This window comes from Neolamprologus brichardi, chromosome 1, assembly GCF_056152115.1.
Source record: "Neolamprologus brichardi isolate AB-2024 chromosome 1, ASM5615211v1, whole genome shotgun sequence".
Lineage (NCBI taxonomy): Eukaryota > Metazoa > Chordata > Actinopteri > Cichliformes > Cichlidae > Neolamprologus > Neolamprologus brichardi.
This window is the reverse complement of record NC_142104.1, coordinates 9631663-9651976: the sequence shown is the minus strand read 5'-3', so window position 1 is coordinate 9651976 and position 20314 is coordinate 9631663. Positions and strand designations below refer to the sequence as shown.

General features: G+C 39.7%; 2 protein-coding genes across 10 annotated transcripts in view; both read left to right on the top strand.

Annotated features, from left to right (window-relative positions):
* The first annotated feature begins 601 nt into the window (after positions 1–601).
* aktip (akt interacting protein) lies at positions 602–7181 on the top strand. 6 transcript variants are annotated; one of them, XM_035905961.2, is made up of 10 exons: positions 602–779; positions 1409–1530; positions 2949–3160; positions 3350–3414; positions 3522–3622; positions 3823–3911; positions 5016–5114; positions 5351–5458; positions 5590–5650; positions 5764–7181. In XM_035905961.2, exons 2-10 carry the CDS (start codon positions 1483–1485, stop codon positions 5869–5871), a joined length of 891 nt encoding a protein of 296 aa, XP_035761854.1. In that variant the 5' UTR covers positions 602–779; positions 1409–1482; the 3' UTR covers positions 5872–7181. The 6 variants fall into 6 exon arrangements, with proteins under 6 accessions (XP_035761854.1, XP_006779851.1, XP_006779848.1 ...); XM_006779788.3 differs by having other exon boundaries at positions 1405–1530; positions 2952–3160; XM_006779785.3 differs by having other exon boundaries at positions 1405–1530.
* Positions 7182–7680: 499 nt separating this feature from the next.
* The window catches only part of chd9 (chromodomain helicase DNA binding protein 9), a 74249-nt gene continuing 61615 nt past the window's right edge, over positions 7681–20314 (top strand). For 2 of the 4 annotated variants that reach the window (XM_006779782.3, XM_006779781.3), the window contains exons 1-2: positions 7681–7846; positions 10667–12314. In XM_006779782.3, the coding sequence (XP_006779845.2) occupies positions 10776–12314 (1539 nt within the window). In that variant the 5' untranslated portion in view covers positions 7681–7846; positions 10667–10775. Of the gene's footprint in view, positions 7847–10666; positions 12315–19817; positions 19895–20314 lie in introns of those variants that run through there. The other 2 variants (XM_035914927.2, XM_087849154.1) reach the window with 2 other exon arrangements.

Genomic DNA, 20314 nt, shown 5'->3' with positions numbered 1-20314 from the left:
GTCTTCATCCACCGAGTTATTCACAAAATAAATTGCAATGCCTCTATCATAAAAGTGCCTGTTTTACATGCTTTTTTTCTAAATAAAACGTATATATATATATATATATATATATATATATATGATTATTGTTTTATTTTTTTACTTAGAGTACAGAAATTATGACATAAATTATCGTCCACATTACAGACAATGACTTTTAAGATGTATTTTTCGCAAATGTTTAAATTAAACTTATTTCATTTTCTTCACATTGCAGTATTTGTCTGAAATTCATCATGTCTTTTTTGAATTCAAGTCACCATAAATAGAAGACTGTAATATTTGTGCTGGTGGAACTGCTCTCTTTTGGGGTTTTCCGGATGTTATTATTCTCTAGTTTTTTTTTAATTTTTTTTTTTAGATTTATTTATTTGTGGATTTATTTTTTATTATTATTATTTCAAACATCCAAGTCCCCATTGAATTCGAGGCCTCTGTGTTAAAGGGCACGCTGTCTATCACGTGACGAAGTCACCAGCAAATCACCTGCTAAGATTTGTTTCCTTATGAACCAATAAGGACGCGTTGTACAGCAGCAAAACGCCCTTCATTTGTTAGATTGATCTCCGGTTTCTGTGTTTGTCAAATTATTTAGCTAACCTACGTTAGCATGCTAGCTGGAATGGTAACCAAAGGAATGGTGAGCAGCTGTGCACTTTCCTTCGAAAATTAAGGTGGGACACGCATTAACATTTATTAATATTTAAAGGGACGTTTATACAGTTCAAGCAAATACGGTGAGTTTAATTAATAAGCTCTCTTAAGTGCAATATCCACAGTTAAAAGACTGGTTTTGTTAGCAACGTCAAATGTAACCTTAAACCTAAAGCTGACGTTAGGTAAGTCAAGTAAGACAAATGAGACGGTGTAAATCTGGTAAAATTAACTCGTCGTATGCTTTGACAGCTTCTGTTCCCAAAATTCCAGCTGTCAAGTAGAAATATGTTACGTTCAGCTGCAACACCCTGGTCCATAACATTTGCTAACGTAGCACTGTAATCTCAGATTGTGGTGAATGACACGATAGCTCATGCTTGTACCAGAAATGACGAGACTTTAACTATACATTTGGTTAAAATCAGAACATTAGTTTAAAATTTGTTACGGCTCCGACGAACAACGTTAGACACACAAGTTTTAAAACGTCTTCAATGAAACAGCTAGGTTAGCACGAAGCTAAGCTAGCTGAAACAACCCGTCCTAGTGTTAACTTTGTGGTTGCAAGTAGCTATGCTAGCTAAATTTGCATGGGATGCTTGATTAGCGTTATTGTTGTTATTTTTTAATTTTTTTTTCGAGATACGTGTTTAGGTTGTGTGTGTTTGACCTCAACTATAGCATTTGTTTCCTGTTTCCACCAAGGCAGCGAATGGCCCGGAGACTACTTGTCGTGGGACCTTCATAAAAAGAGGGACATCAGTCTGAACCTCTGAACGAGTGATGAACTTAAACCCCTTCTGGAGCATGTCTACCAATACAAGTCGTAAGGTAAACGTTGTGGAGTTTTTTTTTTTTTGTTTGTTTGGTTTTTAAGCTGTAAACATACTGTAAACATTGACATTCCCATTCGGTATTTTTTGTGGAAAAAATGGCAAACTTGATATTGATACACCACTTTAGTGTCCAGAAGCTCGCCCTTAGGTGCCTTTCCGATATGTACAAGCCTGTGGAAACCTCTCTCTAAAATGTGCTGCACATGATAATCATGAGCTTTGCAAAAGAGATTTTTGATGACTTGACAGTGCAGTAAGGTTTGTTTGTTTGATTTTGTTTGTTAAATTAAAATCTTCACATATTAAATGTTTTGACTGCCTATTAAACCTGGAGCTATGGGTTACAAAGGTTGTATTTCTGCTGATTGCACTTCCTAAGATTTAAAATAAATAAATAAATAAAATCTGTACTTGTCTGCCAAAACTTGATTACGATAGTCCTAATAATTTAACATTTGAGGGGACAAACATCAAACTGAGAAAATGTATAGCTTTGTCTTTTCTCAGCCTTGATTCCCACACCTGTTCCCACTTGGATTCATATTGTTAATCTTGTTAACAAATCTTGTTAAACTGGAAAACTTTCATACTCGACCTAAGGGTGTGGTTTTTCCACTCATTTTGGGGGAAATATGCTTATATTGTGTGAAGTTTAACTATAACCATATGATTTTAAACTACATTATTAGTCCTTTATTTATCCAGGTAAAAAATCTCATTGAGATTAAAAATCTCATTTCCAAGAGAGACCATTATAACAAAGTCTCCACTCTTTCTGTGTTGTGGTGTTTGGTGAAGTTTGCTACTGCTTGATTAAATTTCCAGCAGCACGCACAGTGGTGGTTAGGGGATTTAGGATGGACGAAAACCGTGTGAGTGACCTTGTTTCTCTCATCGAAGGTACATTTTAACACATTCTACAGTCAAGGGTATTTTTTTTCGTATTTTTTTTTAGTGATTATGCAGCCTAAATTTGGTGTGTTGGCAATATTTATTGCAAGCATTTCTTGCACTGTTTCTTATGGCTTCCTGATGTATCCTGCCATTCAAAACAGTATTCTTCTGTTTTGTGTTCAGAGTGCACTGTGACACTTTACCGCAACTCCTCCTATCATCCTTGCATCATCAGTAAGATGGAGTTACAGCTAGGCATGAAAACGCTTGCTCTTGCCTAGACATGGCTCCCTGTCGAGCTACAAACCAGATGGGCAGTGTAACCTGAGAGGTCACTCACAGCATATGGTCACTACCCTGTGCCATTGGATTACTCCTTAGATCTACCGTTTGAGCATTTATATACACTATCTAAATTCGACTCAGGGGGTTCCTTCTGATTTTTTTCCCCCTCCCACATAGCATGGGCTTTAATGTTTGGTGTGTTAAGATCCCTGTCATGTTCTCAATCCTGAACAGCAGAGATCTGACAACGAGGAACAAAGCGGGCATGGCGAGCAGAGGGCCAGTCCAGCCCGGATGCCCTTCGGCAGAAAGCAGCTTCCGCCGATTCCTAAGAATGCAGCCCCTATTACCAAGCCTTCCCCAATGGGTGCTCCAATCCAGTCTGCCAATGGCACGCACGCCTCTTATGGCCCTTTTTACTTGGAGTACTCTCTGCTGGCTGAGTTGTACGTATTGGTCCAGTATCAGAATTTAAATTTCAGTTTGTTGTTAATTTCTTGGCATGCCCCAATATGCTGGTAGCCCTTGTTTTTAAAATACCCACTGTATACATTTTGTATTAAACTAGTTTCACAGTATCACTTAAATTGTTTTTATTTGGTTTCCCTTCTTCTGATTTTTCTTGTGACCTGCAGCACATTAGTGATAAAGCAGAAGCTCCCTGGAATTTATGTCCAGCCATCCTACAAGTCTGCACTAAGTAAGGATTCCACTTTTAAAAGTTCATGCAATTAATCACTTTTTATATATCAGGGGAAAGAAAAAAAAGTGATAAGTGATTCTAAAATGGCATCTCTCACTGTCTAGTGTGGTTTGGTGTCATATTCATCAGACATGGCTTGTACCAGGATGGTGTCTTCAAGTTCACTGTGTATATTCCAGACAATTATCCAGATGGGGAGTGTCCTGTAAGTATTAAAAAAATGTTCTTGTTTGATATTTTGCCCCTTACCAAAAAGTGAGACTGCATGATTTAGCTAAAAAGAGTAAACATTGTAAAATACAAGATGTATGTCATTATAAATAAGAAGTAGCAGCATAAATGATGTATACATAAACTGTCATAAAATATGGTTTAAGAAAAAATGGTGCAAACAATTTGTTTCAGAAATTAGTATTTGACATACCAGTCTTCCATCCACTTGTTGACCCTGTGTCTGGAGAGCTTGATGTCAGAAGAGCTTTTACCAAATGGAGGTAGGTTTATCATTTTTCTGCTTATGTACTTTGCTTTGTTACTTTTTTCAAATTATATTTTGAAGTGGAAGAAATTGGGGGGAGGTTGGAAAAACTTGAGCAACTAAATGAATCACCAAGCTCTGTGTGGGCTGCTGCTGTAGCCCATAGGCTTCAAGGTTCAACAGAAGTACTCTTTTGCATACCTTGGTTGTAACAAATGCTTATTTGAGTAACTGTTACTTTTCTATCCCCTGGAAGGAAACTGGCCGCCTCTGGCTGCTGGTGCCTACAAGGCATTTTCAGCGAGAACTGCCACTTGCTGATATTTTCTATTTTCAGACCGTGTTTTAAACCCAGTAGATCAGCATTTTCTTAAATACACAGACTAGTTTGTCTGGTGCCCACACCCATGCTACCACCCAGTCAGTCAAAGTCATTTAAATCACTTTTCTTTCACATTCTTATGTTTGGTTTGAAATTCAGCACGTCACCAGGTTTACATGCCTGACTGATTTACTGTCATGCGATTGCCTGAGATATTTGCTGTAACATACAGTTGAACAGGTGTAAAATATGAGGGAGAGAGAGGGAGAGATGCACCAGGAAACATGATTCTGAAAAGTAACACAAATCCAAAAACTGTATGCCATGACTAGCTGTGCTTCTGGACGTTATCAAAAACTGAACTATGCACAAGGCAGTAAAAACAAGTTTATTATGCTATTCAGCAAGAACTGACAATGGCATGGACTGTAGTACAAGTTTTACATTTAAAGACATCTTGGCACTCCTCCATGATGCAGGTGTAGCTAACACCTCTGTTTGTTAACTCTTGGCTGAGGAAAACTCATCTGTTCCTGAGTTAACTTACAAATTACCTGCTTGCTAGCAAGTTTTCTTCAACAAACTTAGTATTTCTCTCTGCTGCACCGGAATCATCTTAGTGACACCAACTAATTCATAAAGTAATATTATATGGGCTTTATGCTGCAATATAAAGCACCTTGGGGCGACAGTAATTTTTTATTTTTATTTTTATTTTTGGCTCTCTATATACGATATGTAACTGAATTAAAATAAATCAAACATTTACTGACTTCATCCACCAATGTGTGTGTATAGACGGAATCACAACCACATCTGGCAAGTCCTGATGTATGCACGTACAGTTTTTTACAAGATTAACACCACAGAACCACTCAACCCAGAGGCTGCTGTACTGTGAGTTTAACATTCTTGGATTTTGCCTTTTTTTTTTTTACCTTAATGGAACTTGTTGTGTGTGTATATTTTATTTTTCCTCTGAAAATGTTTAAAGAAAAATCTTGTTAGTCATTTATAGAAAAACATATAATTAAAATCTAGACTAAGAAACTGGACTTTTAGCACTCGGTGCAAAGTGATGTTTCTAGCTAAATAAGTTTGACACTGGCTTCTTTTTTTTTTTTTTTTCCCAGCTACGAGAAGGATGTGCAGTTGTTCAAAAGCAAAGTGGTAGATAGTGTGAAACTATGCAACAGTCATCTTTTTGATCAGCCAAAGATCGATGATCCCTACGCAATAAGGTTGGTCAACTGTCTATTTCACATTCTAGTGCTGACCACAATAAGGAAAAAAGTGTGTGTGTTTGTTAAAACTCTAAAGGGGGAAAAAATTATCTTGTGTTCAATTCTCCACTTTGATCCATTGGTTTCAGTTTTTCCCCATGGAACCCAGCTGTGCATGAAGAAGCAAAAGAGAGGATGTTCACATACAAGGTAAGTTTTGCTAAATTAAAACTTTGCACTTTCGAAGCAGGAGAGAGTTTAATCTGTATGTTTTCACTGGTGATTCTTGTTATGCAGCTTTTAATTTGTTATTGTTGCCCTAGAGACGACCTGAGGATCACCACAAGGCATCTCAGGCATCGGGTTTGTCTTGGGTAAAGCCTGGCTCGACACAGCCCTTCAGCAAAGAAGACAATCCTCCCCAGAGCTGAACCTGCAATGTCAAGAGAGTGGCCACTAGAGGGAGTCAGAAGCATCAGATTCCATGCCACAGGCTTGCATCAGCCATCTGTGTGAAAGTGGAACCTTGGTAGTTGGCAACTTTATATTAGCTCTTCACATTTATTGCTTGGCTTTAAAAGCTTTTTTTAGGCCTTTCCTCAAAGAGTTTTAGAAAAAAGGAAACCAAGTTTGTATCATATTTAAATCAACAATGACAAATGGATGCGTCAACATCCTTTAGGGTAAGATGCAATCAAAGTACATTCTCATTTTCGTTTTCTTATCCATTCACATATTTAGTTACGTTATGACATACAGCTGTAAAAGGCTGTGGAAGATGTGAGCGAAATTATTTTCATTCTTATTGTAAATACAGTGGATTGCATATCAATACCACTTGTTCAATTTGGCTCAGGACTGTTTATTTGTAAGACTCGGAATGTTTAATCACAGCTGTGTCGGTGAAAAAAACCCTGTCACATCCTTCTCTATTACCAAGTTAGGTTGACATTTGCTTTATTTGTGTCTTATTGGACAATGAGTTTTTTTTTATTTCCACTGTGTAAATGGTTGTCTTACTTTGCTCCTAATATTTATGTAAAGCAGAGTTGGCAAATATGGTTTTAAATAAGATTCTAAGTAAGTAAGCTTATGTATTTTGACAGATTTCAAATCATTTTGAATGTTTTATATATATATATATATATATCATTGGTTAAAAGTTTGATGTGTAAATATTGGATTCCATGCTGAGGTTTAAGAGACATCTGCATTGGTGCTCTGTAAGAGAATGTCTTTTTTTTTTTTTTTTTTTTTTTTTTTTTTTTTTGTAGATAATTGTAAATTACTCCCAAATAAATGACGTTACTCTAGAATTACAAAAGTCTGGAAGACAAACGCCTTTATTTTGATAAAGTTTAGTTATTTAGGACACTCTGAACAGCAAAATATGATGGTAATAAACTGGGGTGCTTTATATTCTTTAGTTTCAGGCCAGTGTCAGTTCAAACTTGAAGTCTTCAAGCAGAGGAATTTGGCTTGATTGCTGTATTTGGAAATACTGTTGGAAAATAGATTTAAAATCAGTTGAAATTCCATAAAGAAATGAGCACAGCAGGTATGTTGGCCAAAGTTGTTTGAGCTGCTGTAAGAGGGAAAGTTGTACCAATAATTGTAATTTACATGATGCCATTTGGGCTCTTCAGAAGTTCAGATGTGTTGATGTGTGAACCATTTGTTCTTGACTGCTTAGGTTTGAAATTGAAACGGTATTCTTTGAAATCAATAAAAGGATTTTTAAAAGCTATGTATGTTTATGTATTTTTTTTCAAGTGTTTGTTCTGAACTAATGAAAACCTAATTACAAGAAACGTATTTCAAACGTAATTACTCCATACAGTTACTGATACGAAGTGGCGATTTCTGTTACACTAGAAATGATTCTATCAAAGAAAACTACGTTCAAATTTGAAGTTACTTATTTTAGCGAAGTATTTCCCTCTGGCAACAGATGGCGTTATGTACCCACAGCTGAAAGCATCTCCGGCTCCTGTCACGTTCGTACTGAGGACAGACTAGGGTACATGTGCGAATATAAAACCTCTCCGGATTGGCTCCGGTTTAGACGCGGCCATCTTATGCACTCTGTCAACACAGCAACTTTACAAACGATGACATGATTTAATCAGCAACGCCCTGGCGCCACCGTCCTCAAAGTAGTCACAGTTGGTGAACCGGTTTTTAATTTAACATGGAAATGAGTGATTTTGGCAAATTGTCAGCGGTCCAATCACAGAGGGGGTTACTAATATGCAAATGCAGCGTTATCACAGTCACGTCAGCAGCAGCAGCAGACCCGCTGTGCCGTGGTCGCCAGCAGGAGTACAACTAACAACACAGTAACAACTTCGCTAATACCACTCTGTCTTCATTGGCGTCTGGAGCTGCGCTTTGTGGTTCTTTCAGGTAAGAAACTGCGCTAATTTCGTTGACTTTTCTGAGACGCGTTTGGACTTGTGGGCTTCTGTTTCATACAGTCAAGTAGCTGTCAAATTTCGGACAGTGAGTCAATGAGGGTCGCCTCAGCTGTCTGATGACACACCGCCTAGCTGGCTGTGTATCTTCCCTGTAGAAGCAAGGGTGTTCAGGAGCCAAAAACTTGTTTGTTTTCTTTGAATTCGCATCGAAAGCAGCAAATATCATCGTACTTTTTCAGAGTTTGACGCCTACATGTAAATGCGCGTGTCTCCAAAGTACTCCTTGGTGGGTTCTTCTTGGTCATGGTGGTCCTGAACTGACAGCGACCAGCCGGGCTCAAAGCAGCATGGTACTTGAATGTGGACGCCGATGTAGTTAACAGTACCAATACTTCGACAGGTTATTTGAAATGAAAACGAAAGTCAGGCGAGGATAAAGTAGTTGGCTGTTATCACGGTCACAATCATTGACGACCTCTCCATCCATCTCCGGCCCCCTCCCCCCTCCCCCTCCCTATCTTCTTCTGTGAGCAGCGTCACGACACCTTTTGAATCCTTAGGTTATACGGTTCGAGTGCACGTGCGCGCCTCGACAAACAGTTTTATATCTAAAACTCAAATGTTCCACGTGCGTTCATTTTCTTTCCGCTCGCCGAGCAGTTGCGCTTAAAGTAGCGCAACACATTGCCGCCTCGTCGGCTTATCAACCACCGCGCTCGCAGAGGCTGTAGCCATTTCTGAGGGAAGATGAAGAGGATGATATTAACTCAAGAGGTGAGCTCGGTGTCTTACTTAAACATGGTCGCTTAAGGGCTTTGAAAACGCCACAGATGTATCGCCATGTCGCCAACTGAGACACTTTATCAATAACAACCTTGGAAGTTTCCTAAAAGTGGACTGAAATGCGTTCGTATACGCGCTTAGCTTTTGCTTCAACTTTCAATTAAATTGATATTGTTTCAATTTTGTTAGTTTTACACGGACATCTTCCCAGATTTCAGGGGCAGTTTATAAACACAGTTCATGTTGATATTAGGCATGAGTTGCACGTGCCTGGATGGTGCTCACAACGTCACAATTATGAAGGAAACAGCTGGAAAGCATCAGAGGGGAGAGGGGACTGGTCTATGCCTCGGAGCCAGATGGGTGGCGTTTGAAGGTTAGCAGTTGCTTGGTTTAGCTATAGGGAACCTGCATATAGATAGGGATCTACAGAAACCTAAAACTGACAAGTAATTACATGGCAGTCACATGATTTCCCAATAAACATAATGATCACTAGAGAAAGCACTGGAGAGAGTCTTGAGCTTGAAGAACAGCCTAATGTGAAAACAGGAATTGCTTCATGCCTGTGTGAACTGACTTTTGCAGGGACCTGGTGGTTAGTGGGGAGAGTGGTAATGTGCATGACAATGAGTCTTAAAAGGAAATGTAGTGATAGTACAGTAAAGTAGATTTCCTTTCTCTGTATGTTTAATTTAAGAGTTAAATATTGCTTTCGAAATGCAAAGCAGTGGCATGAGGTGATGAGAATGTTATGAATTGTTTGTTAATATATGAGATTACACATTACTCAGGTTTGATGTTAGTAACGTTATAAAGTCACTATAAAACTCGTAATGTAGCTAGTGGAACTGTTTAACTCTGAGAGTTTATGTAGACATTTCTGTTGCTATGGGCCAAGCAACCTATGCTGGTTCACCTTAAGGTGAACTTAACTTGCATACAGAGAAGTTGGCTGTTAGAATCACTTAGTCAAAAGGATTTTTTAGGTGGGCTTTTCTTATAGCCATCACAAAACTGCAGCAGCAGCTGGGTAACTGCCAGTTAAACAAGAAAAATCAAACTTATGACTTTATCTTTTTTAGAAATAATTTTTTAGTTTATCAGCTTGTGCACATTGCTCTGTTTGTTGTTGTTTTGTTTTTTTGTATAATATTATCCATATTAGGCTGGTGTCTCTGATAACAAATCACACAGTCAGTAGTTGAGAGCACCATAATTTTTTTTTATGCTGGTAGAATGTTATGTTAAACCATTTACTAGCATGGCTATTATTTTAAATATATGCTGCGATAAAGAAAAAGATGCCAGACAAAAATATGGGACAAATGTCTGTGTTCATTTGTGTGCCTGTGTGCATGTTAAGTCAGCATAATAACTGACCTCGGTAGGCTTCTGTCATCTTCCGCTGGTCTGTGGTTGCAGAACACGCACATGCGCATGCTTAAAGGGCCTCCTTTGCCTCTGTCCTTAGCTGTTGAAATTCTATCAGCTGTCTGCACCTCCCACACATTCTGCAGTAGCAGGGCAGGCAGCTTCATTGGTTGTGAAGGTGGGGGTTGAGGCGCATTTGTGCGTATGTGTGTATTTGAAAAGGGTGGGGGTACAGGAAGAGGCACCTGCTGGTGGCTGGCGGTTGATTTGCACCAGCTGCTTTGCTGCACACATGAAAGGCAATGCTGACAGATAACTGACAGTACCAAGTTTCTCCAGAACCATGACATAGCCTTCACTTGGATAAGTGCTTTTATATGTCAGATTGATAGAGTCATGCAGTTTTACATCTCTCAAAGAATGCATCATTGATGATGAAGTGGGTGACAAAGTTCAATATGGTGGACAAAAATATACTTGATAAACTGTTGTGTCATCTTTTAACTGGAAATTATTTGTGCGTGTGTTTAAAGGTTGATTATGCTAATAAGTAACTTTTTTTTTACCAAATGAAATCTGATGTAGGCCATAGATTACCAGCTGAAACTTATGATATAAGTATTATAATTTATATTTTTTCTCTTCTTTTTAGGGCACGAAAACTATATAGTCGGCATGCTGTAGCTCTAGAGAGAGGCATTTGGGGACCAGTTTGGATCCATTGGTGTTCCAGAGGTTCCAGTCATCCTCCAACCTCCACCATGGACTTCTTTAATGACCCTAGCCTCTTTGGTGGAGGTTTGGAAGGGCTGGATGACGATGGCTTCGCTTCAGCACCATCACTCGTGGACGAGCTAAATCTTACTGCTGACTTTGAACCGCTCCAAGTGGAGGCTCTTGGCCCTGGGAAGCATCAAGACATGATGCCACCAGCTTCTACCCAACAAGCTATGCCTAGTTACAGCCAGTCAATGGGTCATTACATTGACATTAAGGCCAATGTGGCTCAGGCATTTTCTGGTTCTCAGGGCATAAGTGAAGGCATGATTACAGAGCAACATGGCTCATACCATAATGCTCCCATGAGTCAAGTTCCTCAATCCAATGGGCTCTTCTGTAACAGTGGCAGTCCGATGTGGGGTAACCAAGACCAGAATGGGAACATGTACCAGGCCTTACCTCAACAGCAGCTTTGTCATCAACAGCAACAACTACAAAGTCAGCAACTTCATGGCAGACATCAAACACAGCACCATCCCTGTTATCAGCAAGAGGAGCAGCAGCACAGAATGCGACAGCAGCAGCTGCAACAACAGCAAAGTCATCAGCAACAGCTATTAAACCAGCACCAACAAATTAACACACAGACTGTGTCCCTGCAGCAGCAGCATCACAATTTCCCGTTTCACCAGGGAGGCCAGTCCAGCAGCCAACAGCAAATTCACCACACTCAGCAGCAGGTTCAGCGCCAACTAACTGTGAGAGAGCAGCAGTTCCACTCAAGAGCTCTCCCAAGTAAGCATTATTTGGAAAGTCAGAATGCTTCTATGACTGCAACTTGCTTGCAAACACAGCCACAGCAAGGTAACTACCAGTTGGTCAGGGAATGTCAAGCTTTCCCTGGAACAGGACTGGAAGAATCTAACCTCTCCTTTCCCATGCACTCATCATCTATGGTTCATTCCCTGCCCACATGCTCTGTCAGTTCTGCCAGAGCTTATCAACCAACTCAGTACCCTACTTATCCTGGGGAGCCAGAATTACCCAGTCTTAATGAGCAATCTTTGTCCTCAGCCTCGGTGTCTAGGCCCAGCAACACCACTGCTCCACTCACTTCTACAATACCTGAACTTACAGGGACACCATGCCAGTTTTCATCCACTGCACATTTGAGTCAGCAGCACACTAGGACCCCAATTAGCCAGGCAGAGGAATGTCCTTTCCGTGCTATACGTTGCTCCAGAGAAACCCAGGGAAACTGCAAGTCATCTGAGATGTTTGGTGAATCTATGCGATCCTACCCCAACATCACCACCCACCTGCCTTCTGAGCAGCCTCAGAGTTGTAGGGTTATCAACACTAATGGATACCAAGCTTTGGGAGACAGCCTTTTACCATCAGCAGCTCACGATGAAGACTTGGATGGCCTGGAGCCTCCTGACCTCCTGCCTGACCTACTGCCCCAGCTTGAGCATGTTTTTAAGCAAGAGGACAAATCTAACTGTGGCTGGACTGATACTACTCAGGAGATGGGAATTGAGTACAGGAAACCATCACCCATTGAGTACAGTGAAGATAAGGTAACACATTTCATCCTTTTTGTTCCTAAAGCATTTGTTTAAAGGCACTGCACGGATCTTTATATATAACCACACACTTCATACTTAACACCCATTTCTAAGTTATAGTCAGTGACAAGGATGAAAATGAATAAGCTGAATGAAATGAAATAGTGATGTGTTGAATTTCACAATTTTAAATATTTTCTTTTCTTTAATAATGGAGAAATATTTTCTTCTTTCCATATTATGGCACAAAATTCGTCCACTCATATAATGCTTAGCTATCTCAGGTAGAACATGTGCTTGCCTAGTAGAAAACCTGCAATCAGCAGTGGAAAGGGGAAGGTGTATCTTGGGCAGTCTGAAAGCTATCTGAAAATGATAATGGTCAGTCCAACCTGGCCTGTCTGTCTGGCCAGTGCACTGACAGCAGCTCAGGCCTGATTAGGCTAAGAGTGGCAGGAGAGTCTTCAGGACTTAGCTGTAAGCATACTTAGGGCTATATCAAGATGTGGGTCAGGGCAAGCCAGAAGCACTTGCACACTGCCTCGCTGGAGTGTGGGGGAGGTTGCACGCTGTTGTGGTAGCTGCCACAGTTTCTGTGTGTGTCTGTGCGTGAGTGCGTGTGCACGTGTGAGAGAGTGAGCGGTAGGAAAAGAGCACGGTGAAGGAGAGTGGTTAGCACTTCAGAGCGGGGGAGGGGGTTTGAGAGATGGAGAGGGCAGCAGCTCATGGAAAAAGGAGAGCTTAGGAAAGAAAGGGAGGGAAAGAGACAGAGAGGAAGAGCATGACAGAGAGAAGAGAAGCGGAGGGGGAGGTTGGGTGAATGCATTAGCTGGCTGTAACAGGCTTCAGGCGGTTCCTGGACCTCAGATGGCTTGTAACTTAGCAGCATCCATGCACTACCATCGCCCATGAGTGACACATGACCACCAGCTAAAGTCACAGACCTTTCATCATGCTCTGCACACTTTATGTGCATATGTAGATAGAAACATATTTTTGTGTCCTCTTTTGAGAACATTTGTGTTAGATTTCAGAATTTTTGTTACTAAAACAATGAAAATTATTTTTTTTTAAGGCACACTTTATATATAGGCACTTTTTTAAAACCATAAAAGCACTTGTGTTTCCTATGGCCCTCTACTGACAAAACATCTCATAACCACTAACAGTACAGAAGTGTTGTTTGGCAATATTGTACCAACCTCACCTTTGTCTGTATCTGCACGTACCCTAGTGTAGTAAACACTTATATTACTACAATTTTACAGTATGTGTTTGAGTGACTCATTTAAATCTCTGTAAACAGGGACCTCTTACTAGCAGCAGGTCCATTATGTCTCCCCAATTTTAAAAGCAAATATATGCCCCAGAGCCAAAACAAAACTTGTGTTTTGAGTAGCTCATCTATACCCCAGCATTCAGCAGGTGATAACAAAACTGGTGCTGCGTCTAAACCAGAGCTCATCCACACAGGCCATTTGCTCATCTGCAAAGGTCCTTGATTGAAATGGGGCCATGAACCACAGCCATATGAACAAGCCTCTCCCTGTCTGTGTCAACATCCAGCCCTGTGTTGATGCTTACAGGCTGACTGTGCTATTCATGTGCACTGATGTGTGAAGAGCCTGCTGATAGTGTGTTTGCTGAACAGGCAAGGCATCAGGGGATAGCGGCCCACTCTTCACTCCCCCACAGTGAATGTGGCTAATTAGGATTTCCAATGTTTGTAATGGTCAGCTACAGATGTAATGACTCACCAGGGTTAAGATTTAAGACTTATTACAGGTTTCAATATTCTGAACTTTTACATAACTTCTTGCAATGGAACCAAATCAAATATCATGTCTGTCAGCATACTGACATTAAATCAGTGAGATAGCTTTGGTTATCCTCTTTCGCTTAGTGGAAGGGCAGCTCATGAACCCAGCTGTCATAGGGTGAGAGGCTGGGTACACCCTACCTGGTAGCAATTTCTGCATTATTACATAAGCAAAGGTTGAACCACACCCATTTTGATTTTTGCTACATACCTGTTAAGCTTCTGGACTTGGTTTTGCACGAATGTAGTGTTGACAAAAATCAGTTCTCAAACATAAACGGTTGCCAGATGTACTCAAGACAACATTGGAATAGTTCCTGCTATTCCAAAAGCAATAGTACCACATTTTGTCACAGTGGCAGAAAATTATACCACAGCAGTATTTCAGCTACTACTAGATATATGTAGAACTCTTGCTTTATTTCCATGAATCAATTTGGCAACATGTATTCCATGCTAGTGGGCTGATTCTGATGATTCTCATTTCTTTGGTCATTTGGTAATTGTTTAGTTTGTTCCTTGAACATGGGTAAACTAAAAAGTACCTTTCTTCTGGTCATTTCATCTCTACACTAAGTTGCAAATTTGAGTAAATAATCAATTAGATCATACTACATTATTATTTATTTTTTTAGGCGTGGGAAAATTCTGAGGGTTCATCTCTAATTCTCAGCATCTTGATCCAGTAGTAAAAGCAATAATGAAACTAGAGCTAGTGATGACTGGGGATTTTACAGTACTAGAAATTTAGTAGTTGGTACCAATACAAATAGAACTAAACGATTCACAATGCCAAATTCAGTTGTACTTAAACACAAAGTCCTTTGTTTGCTTGGGGGTGGCTGGAGCCTATCTCAGCTACCATAGGGCGAGAGGCAGAGTACACCCTGGTCAGGTTGTACACAGAGAAACAGAGAACCATTCACACTCATAGTCAGACCTATCGGCAATTAACTTAACCCAACTAATTGCATGTCTTTGGACTATGAGAGGAACCCTGAGAGAACCCACACACGCACAGGGGAGAACATGCAAACTGTGTGGTCCTTTATGCTGTGAGGCAGCAGTGCTAACCACTAGGGGTGGGTTTTGATAATCGATTTATCAATTAAAATCGATTCTGGCTTGGATAACCTGATATCGATTCATTAAAATCCTGAATCGATTTTTTAATATAAATTTATTTTGCCCGAAAAGCCAGAATTTCAGGTTAAACCTCATAAAATTTCAAGAACCACCAAACAGCTAAAACAGTAAATGAGAGCAGGTACGTGGATTCTGCACAAAAACGTAAACACAAAGCGGACCCGCCGACGGATCAGAATCAGTGAGATGTCGCCTTTCTCATCCGACAGCACGGACACGGTCGGGGGTGAAAGCTGACAGCTCACTGATTCTGATGTTTTGGTGGATCCGTGCTTTGTGTTTACGCCCTTTTTGCGCTGATTCTGAAGCTGTTAGTTTTATCTCTCTCCAAACAATATTGACCGAACCAGCAGCAAAAGACGATGCATACTACGCTTCACGTAAACATTGTCATGAATTCACTCTGACTTTTGCTGTTTTGTTTTCACCACGATAAAAATCACACTTCATGCACAGCTCTTTCTCTCTCTCTCTCAGTATACTTCAAGAACAGTTTCCCATCTAAAAATCTGTTTTCTGCATTATTCGCTTGCTTGTTACACACAAGTCTACTGTTGTTTACAGCGCTGTTGGCCGCTGTTTTTTCTTTCCTTTTACTTACTTCCGAAAAGAAAACCTAATTTCTGCCGTTCAACAGGCTTCTGAACAAATTTAAACTTTTTAAAATTATGCAAAACGCTTAGCCGTGTCTCTAGTAAAACCTCTGTAACTTCAGAGGTAATGTTCATATGTTGATTAATGGTTTTCTTTCGTTTTTGATCGACTGCAGAATATTTTTATAAAATCCCAGGCCAGGAAAATCACCTTCCTGTTTTTCTGTGTTTTATCCTCAGTTACTTTGACACAAAGGCATCTGCTGTGATTCACACAATTTTGATAAAGTCTTGCGAGCTTCCTTTTTATAGATACAAAATTATGTAAATTTACTGATCTGAATTATGATATTTCTGAACGTCTGAGGCAACATTTCCCAAATTCAAATGGAATTGAATGGAATTAATTGAATGGAATTGAATCGAATCAATTTGGGACCTTGTGAATTGGAATCGAATCAATTCTAGAAATCAGTGACGATACCCAGCCCTACTAACCACCACCTTACTGTGCTGTTCTGGCCTACTAATGTTAGTTATATTATGTTAGCATAGGCATTTAATTTTAGCCATTGAAAAATATTTTAGTATATGGAGTAAAGCTGATTTCAGAATATCAGTCTCAGCTGTCTTAAACAAAATAGTAACAAGCATTTCAGGATAAAATTAGAGAGGTAATACTGTGGATGTCGTTACCGTGAATTGAAACTTTGAAGAAATCTGGAGGCTTGTCTTCACTAAATTGGAAGTATTTCGTCCCTTTGTTCAAAAACTGAAATAGCATCGTTTGGATATTGGCTTTTGTGAATCAATTAAATCAATGCCTTGGTCCACCAACTCAACCCACCCTACTCTAAACACAAAGTGCTTCTATAGCTGAATCTTCCCTTCTCATCAGTGATTCAGAACAGAGCTATTGTGACCGCTACACTAGTCACTATTTTTCATATGTTGTGCCATTTCTAGTTTTGCCTTTGCTTCCTTCTTCTTCAACAGGTAAGGCTAGACTAGAATACTTGTAGCCATGTGCCTCCCCCTGCAGTTCTGGAAGAGTAGCCACCTCAGCCAGTACACTGCTTACAATGCCAAAAAAACCAAGTACCATCACGTTTCCAGGATTTTGATATTAAATTGTGTTGTAAGGACCGGTCTTCTGACATCCATAGTGCTGTCAGGAAATTGTATTGAGTAATACAAAGAGAAGACTGCAATAAATACTCATTTTATATTCATCCACCATGCAGTCACACTGGCCACTGAAATTTGAATTGATTTGATAAAGGCATGTTTGAAATAATGACATTTATCCAGTGTCATATGTTGTTGAATGTTTGGTGTCTATGTTGGCAGTGTACCCAGTAAAGCAAAATGAAAGTCTGCTAAATACACACACATATCACTTTGTTTATTTTTTGCAAGTCATATTGACTTAGGCTTTTTTGCAGGAAAGACTTAAGGGTTTGGTAATCCTTTAGAGCTACAAATCGAAAATTAATTGTTGGTTATATAGGTGGTGCAATGGTGCGTGTCATCTCACAGCAGGAAGGTCCTGGGTTTGAATTCACTGTGGACTTTCCAATCCCGAGGACATGCGCTTGTTTTTGCTTTTTTTTTTCTAACTTTATTTATCACTGTACAAAGAAACAGGGCAGCTGTGTCCTCAGAATTTTGAGATTCTAGTTGTGAAGGACAGATGATTTTAAAATCTCAACATTGATATCTCCTTAGATATATAAGTTATATGATTATCTTTTTTTCCCTTTTTTCTTTTTTTAAGAATGTTGTCTAGCCCTGTTTTTAAATCAGCTATCGACTAAACTAGTTAGCAAGCTCAGCTAGAGCTTTTTAGCTAGATAACCACCTTTACTTGAAAATGCTTCATTGTGTGTGTTGGTCAGCCAAGGCTCATACTACAAAACAAGTTCAGCCTACCCAGGATATCTTTCCATTATCTGGCCTTACAAAGGTGGTTATCAACTTGAAAAATCAACCTAAGGTTTCCAAATGCAACTACAAACACGTTGAAACACATGAAAGAGTTGGCAGCATATGACCAGTCACAAACAAGGACAGCTCTACATTATAGGTGTATATTAGCAGGGCAGCCAATTTTATAAAGGAAGATATGATGATTCTGTGATATTAGAAAAATATTAAGAAGGTAAATATATATAATACAGGCTGCAAGCAGCATATTTGATGCAGACATAGGAGTAAATATGTGTAATAGGAAATGTTCGTATTAAAAGCACTATGTGAATATGTGAACTTTGTGTGCTTTTGTTAGTAAAACTAAAAAATAACTAGTAATTGAAAAAAAGTATTTCTTTCTTATTTAAAATCAGAAAGAAAACTGGATAAAACATTGAGACTTGGGCATCCACTTCTGAGAAGATTGGCAAATTCCTTAAATACGAAATTTCTATGTTTCTGTAGTGGTTAATTCACCAGTATGTGTGCAAGCTCTTTTAACAAAATGCTATTTATCAAAATTATTTTTTTTAATACATATTGTTGCTATCCATTAATTTTAAAATGGACTGTTTTATATAAAAGAAGGAAAAAGTGAAGCACGGTATTATTTTTTTATTAAGATGCCAAATTACTGTTATTCACTTGCATTCCCAAAAAGAAAAAAATGTTTTAGTGGTTGAATGTTGTACTTGACTAATTTCTGACGTCTCAGAGCAGTCCAGTGTGCTGGCTTAAATTTGGGTGGAAAAAAATGAAAATTAATTTATTTGAAACTTCTGTTCCTAGTGTACTCAAACTGAAAGATATTTGCCAAACAGATATTTGCCAAACAAAAGGCAATACTGAATGTATTGCATTTTGGTGTTGAGGACCCATTTCCATTCAAAACCAAAATATTTCCGGGCACTCAGCTCCTTGACAGTCCATAAGGCCAATATGACATTACATCGCATATTTTGGTCTTACACATTTGATTGGGACTGGCATTTTGATGCTGCAAGTTTATCAAAAAAAAAGAAACAAGAAAAAACTACTTTTTCCATTAAGCCTCTCTTTCTTATGGAGTCATGTTTTTACCATGTGATGTTATTTCAGCTTCAGTTCATTTTATTCTGTTGTGGCAAATATAAGGCCCTATTTGTCATTGTTTTGGCACCTGGATGTGTGGAGTGCTAGCTTTGTTGTGTTAATGAATGGCTTTGTCATTTTTTTTTGGCATGCTACTACACTCTACTGTTTGTAATTTTCATAACACTAGAGGCTACGGCTTTCATGCTGAATAGAAAAGAGAAGTGAGACTGATGAACACTGATTGCCCTGGTGGCTGTAGTCATTTGGGGGGCCCCCAGCAGTGATACTGAACAGGTACCTCCCCGCTGGCTTTCTGTATCGCTGGTGTATTGCTGCTTTCCCCTCTCTGCCCAGTCTTTTCCTCTGCGTTGTATTTCCAGTCATCAACTTTGAATATGCATGCTTGTAAAAAGGATTGCTGTTTCTGTGACAGGCTAGCTTGAGTACTTCCTGACCTCTCTGGGGTTTATGTAACTTCTAGCCACCCAGACTAGGCAAGCAATGCCATAATCAGTACTGAAACATGACACCATGCGTCACCCCGTTTGTCACCCCACAACCGACATGTGCCACACATACACATTTGTACTTGGAGAAACCTGTGCGCACATGGTGATAGCCTGTCTTATTCACACACTTTCCACTTTGTCTAATAACCTGCTCCAGTGTGACACGCAGAGCTTTGTATGTGTGCATTTCTTCTTCTGTCTGTCTTTCACTTTCTGTCTTGGTTGCTCACTCTACGAAGCATTCTGTCTGCTTCATCCGCTCTGATTGTCCTGTCTGTTTGGAGGCCTGCCAGATAAGGGCGGGGGATAACTGAGGGTCAGAGGTAGACAGGAAGTCAGGCAGCCTTTGCTGTGAGCGGAAGGGGAGGGTTCAGTGGGGGGAGGGGCTGAGAACTGAGAGGGAGTTGTACTTGGATTGAGTGTGTCAGGAGCATGTGGGAACGCTGCCAGCCTCAACTGCACAGTAGGTCTGAATTTAAAGTATGCCCTTTTATGCTGCTTTTCTTTCCTTTCTACTCTCTTTTGCCTCCTTCTCCAGGGATTAAATGGCTTTGAATATTTTCGGGGGTGATGGGTGGGTGAGTGTTTGCCCAGCGGTCAAAATGTGGAGGTTTTTTTTTTGTGTGTGTATGTGACTGGAATGTCTTTTTGGTTGTGACGCAACCTTCTTGAACTCACGCTAACCTTTGACTGGCAGAAAGGGCGGTTGGACTACCACAGTGTCTCTGAGTATGAAAAGATTCAGTTCAAGGGGGACAGCTTAAAAATCACTTGTAAATTATTTCAGTATAGGGTGCAACAGATGAAATAAGAAAAGACGCAGAGGAGTAATGACCCCTTTGTCCTTGTGTTTACACCTAATACAATGAGTGAGAAAATTGAGAGGATAAAAGCAAACCC

Bases quoted from the DNA above. Each gene is read 5' to 3' on its own strand.
- aktip (XM_035905961.2), top strand. From the start codon at position 1,483: ATGAACTTAAACCCCTTCTGGAGCATGTCTACCAATACAAGTCGTAAG. The intron at 3,161-3,349 runs GTACGTATTGGT...TGTGACCTGCAG, and splicing joins TACTCTCTGCTGGCTGAGTT to CACATTAGTGATAAAGCAGA. The intron at 3,623-3,822 runs GTAAGTATTAAA...AATTTGTTTCAG, and splicing joins ATCCAGATGGGGAGTGTCCT to AAATTAGTATTTGACATACC.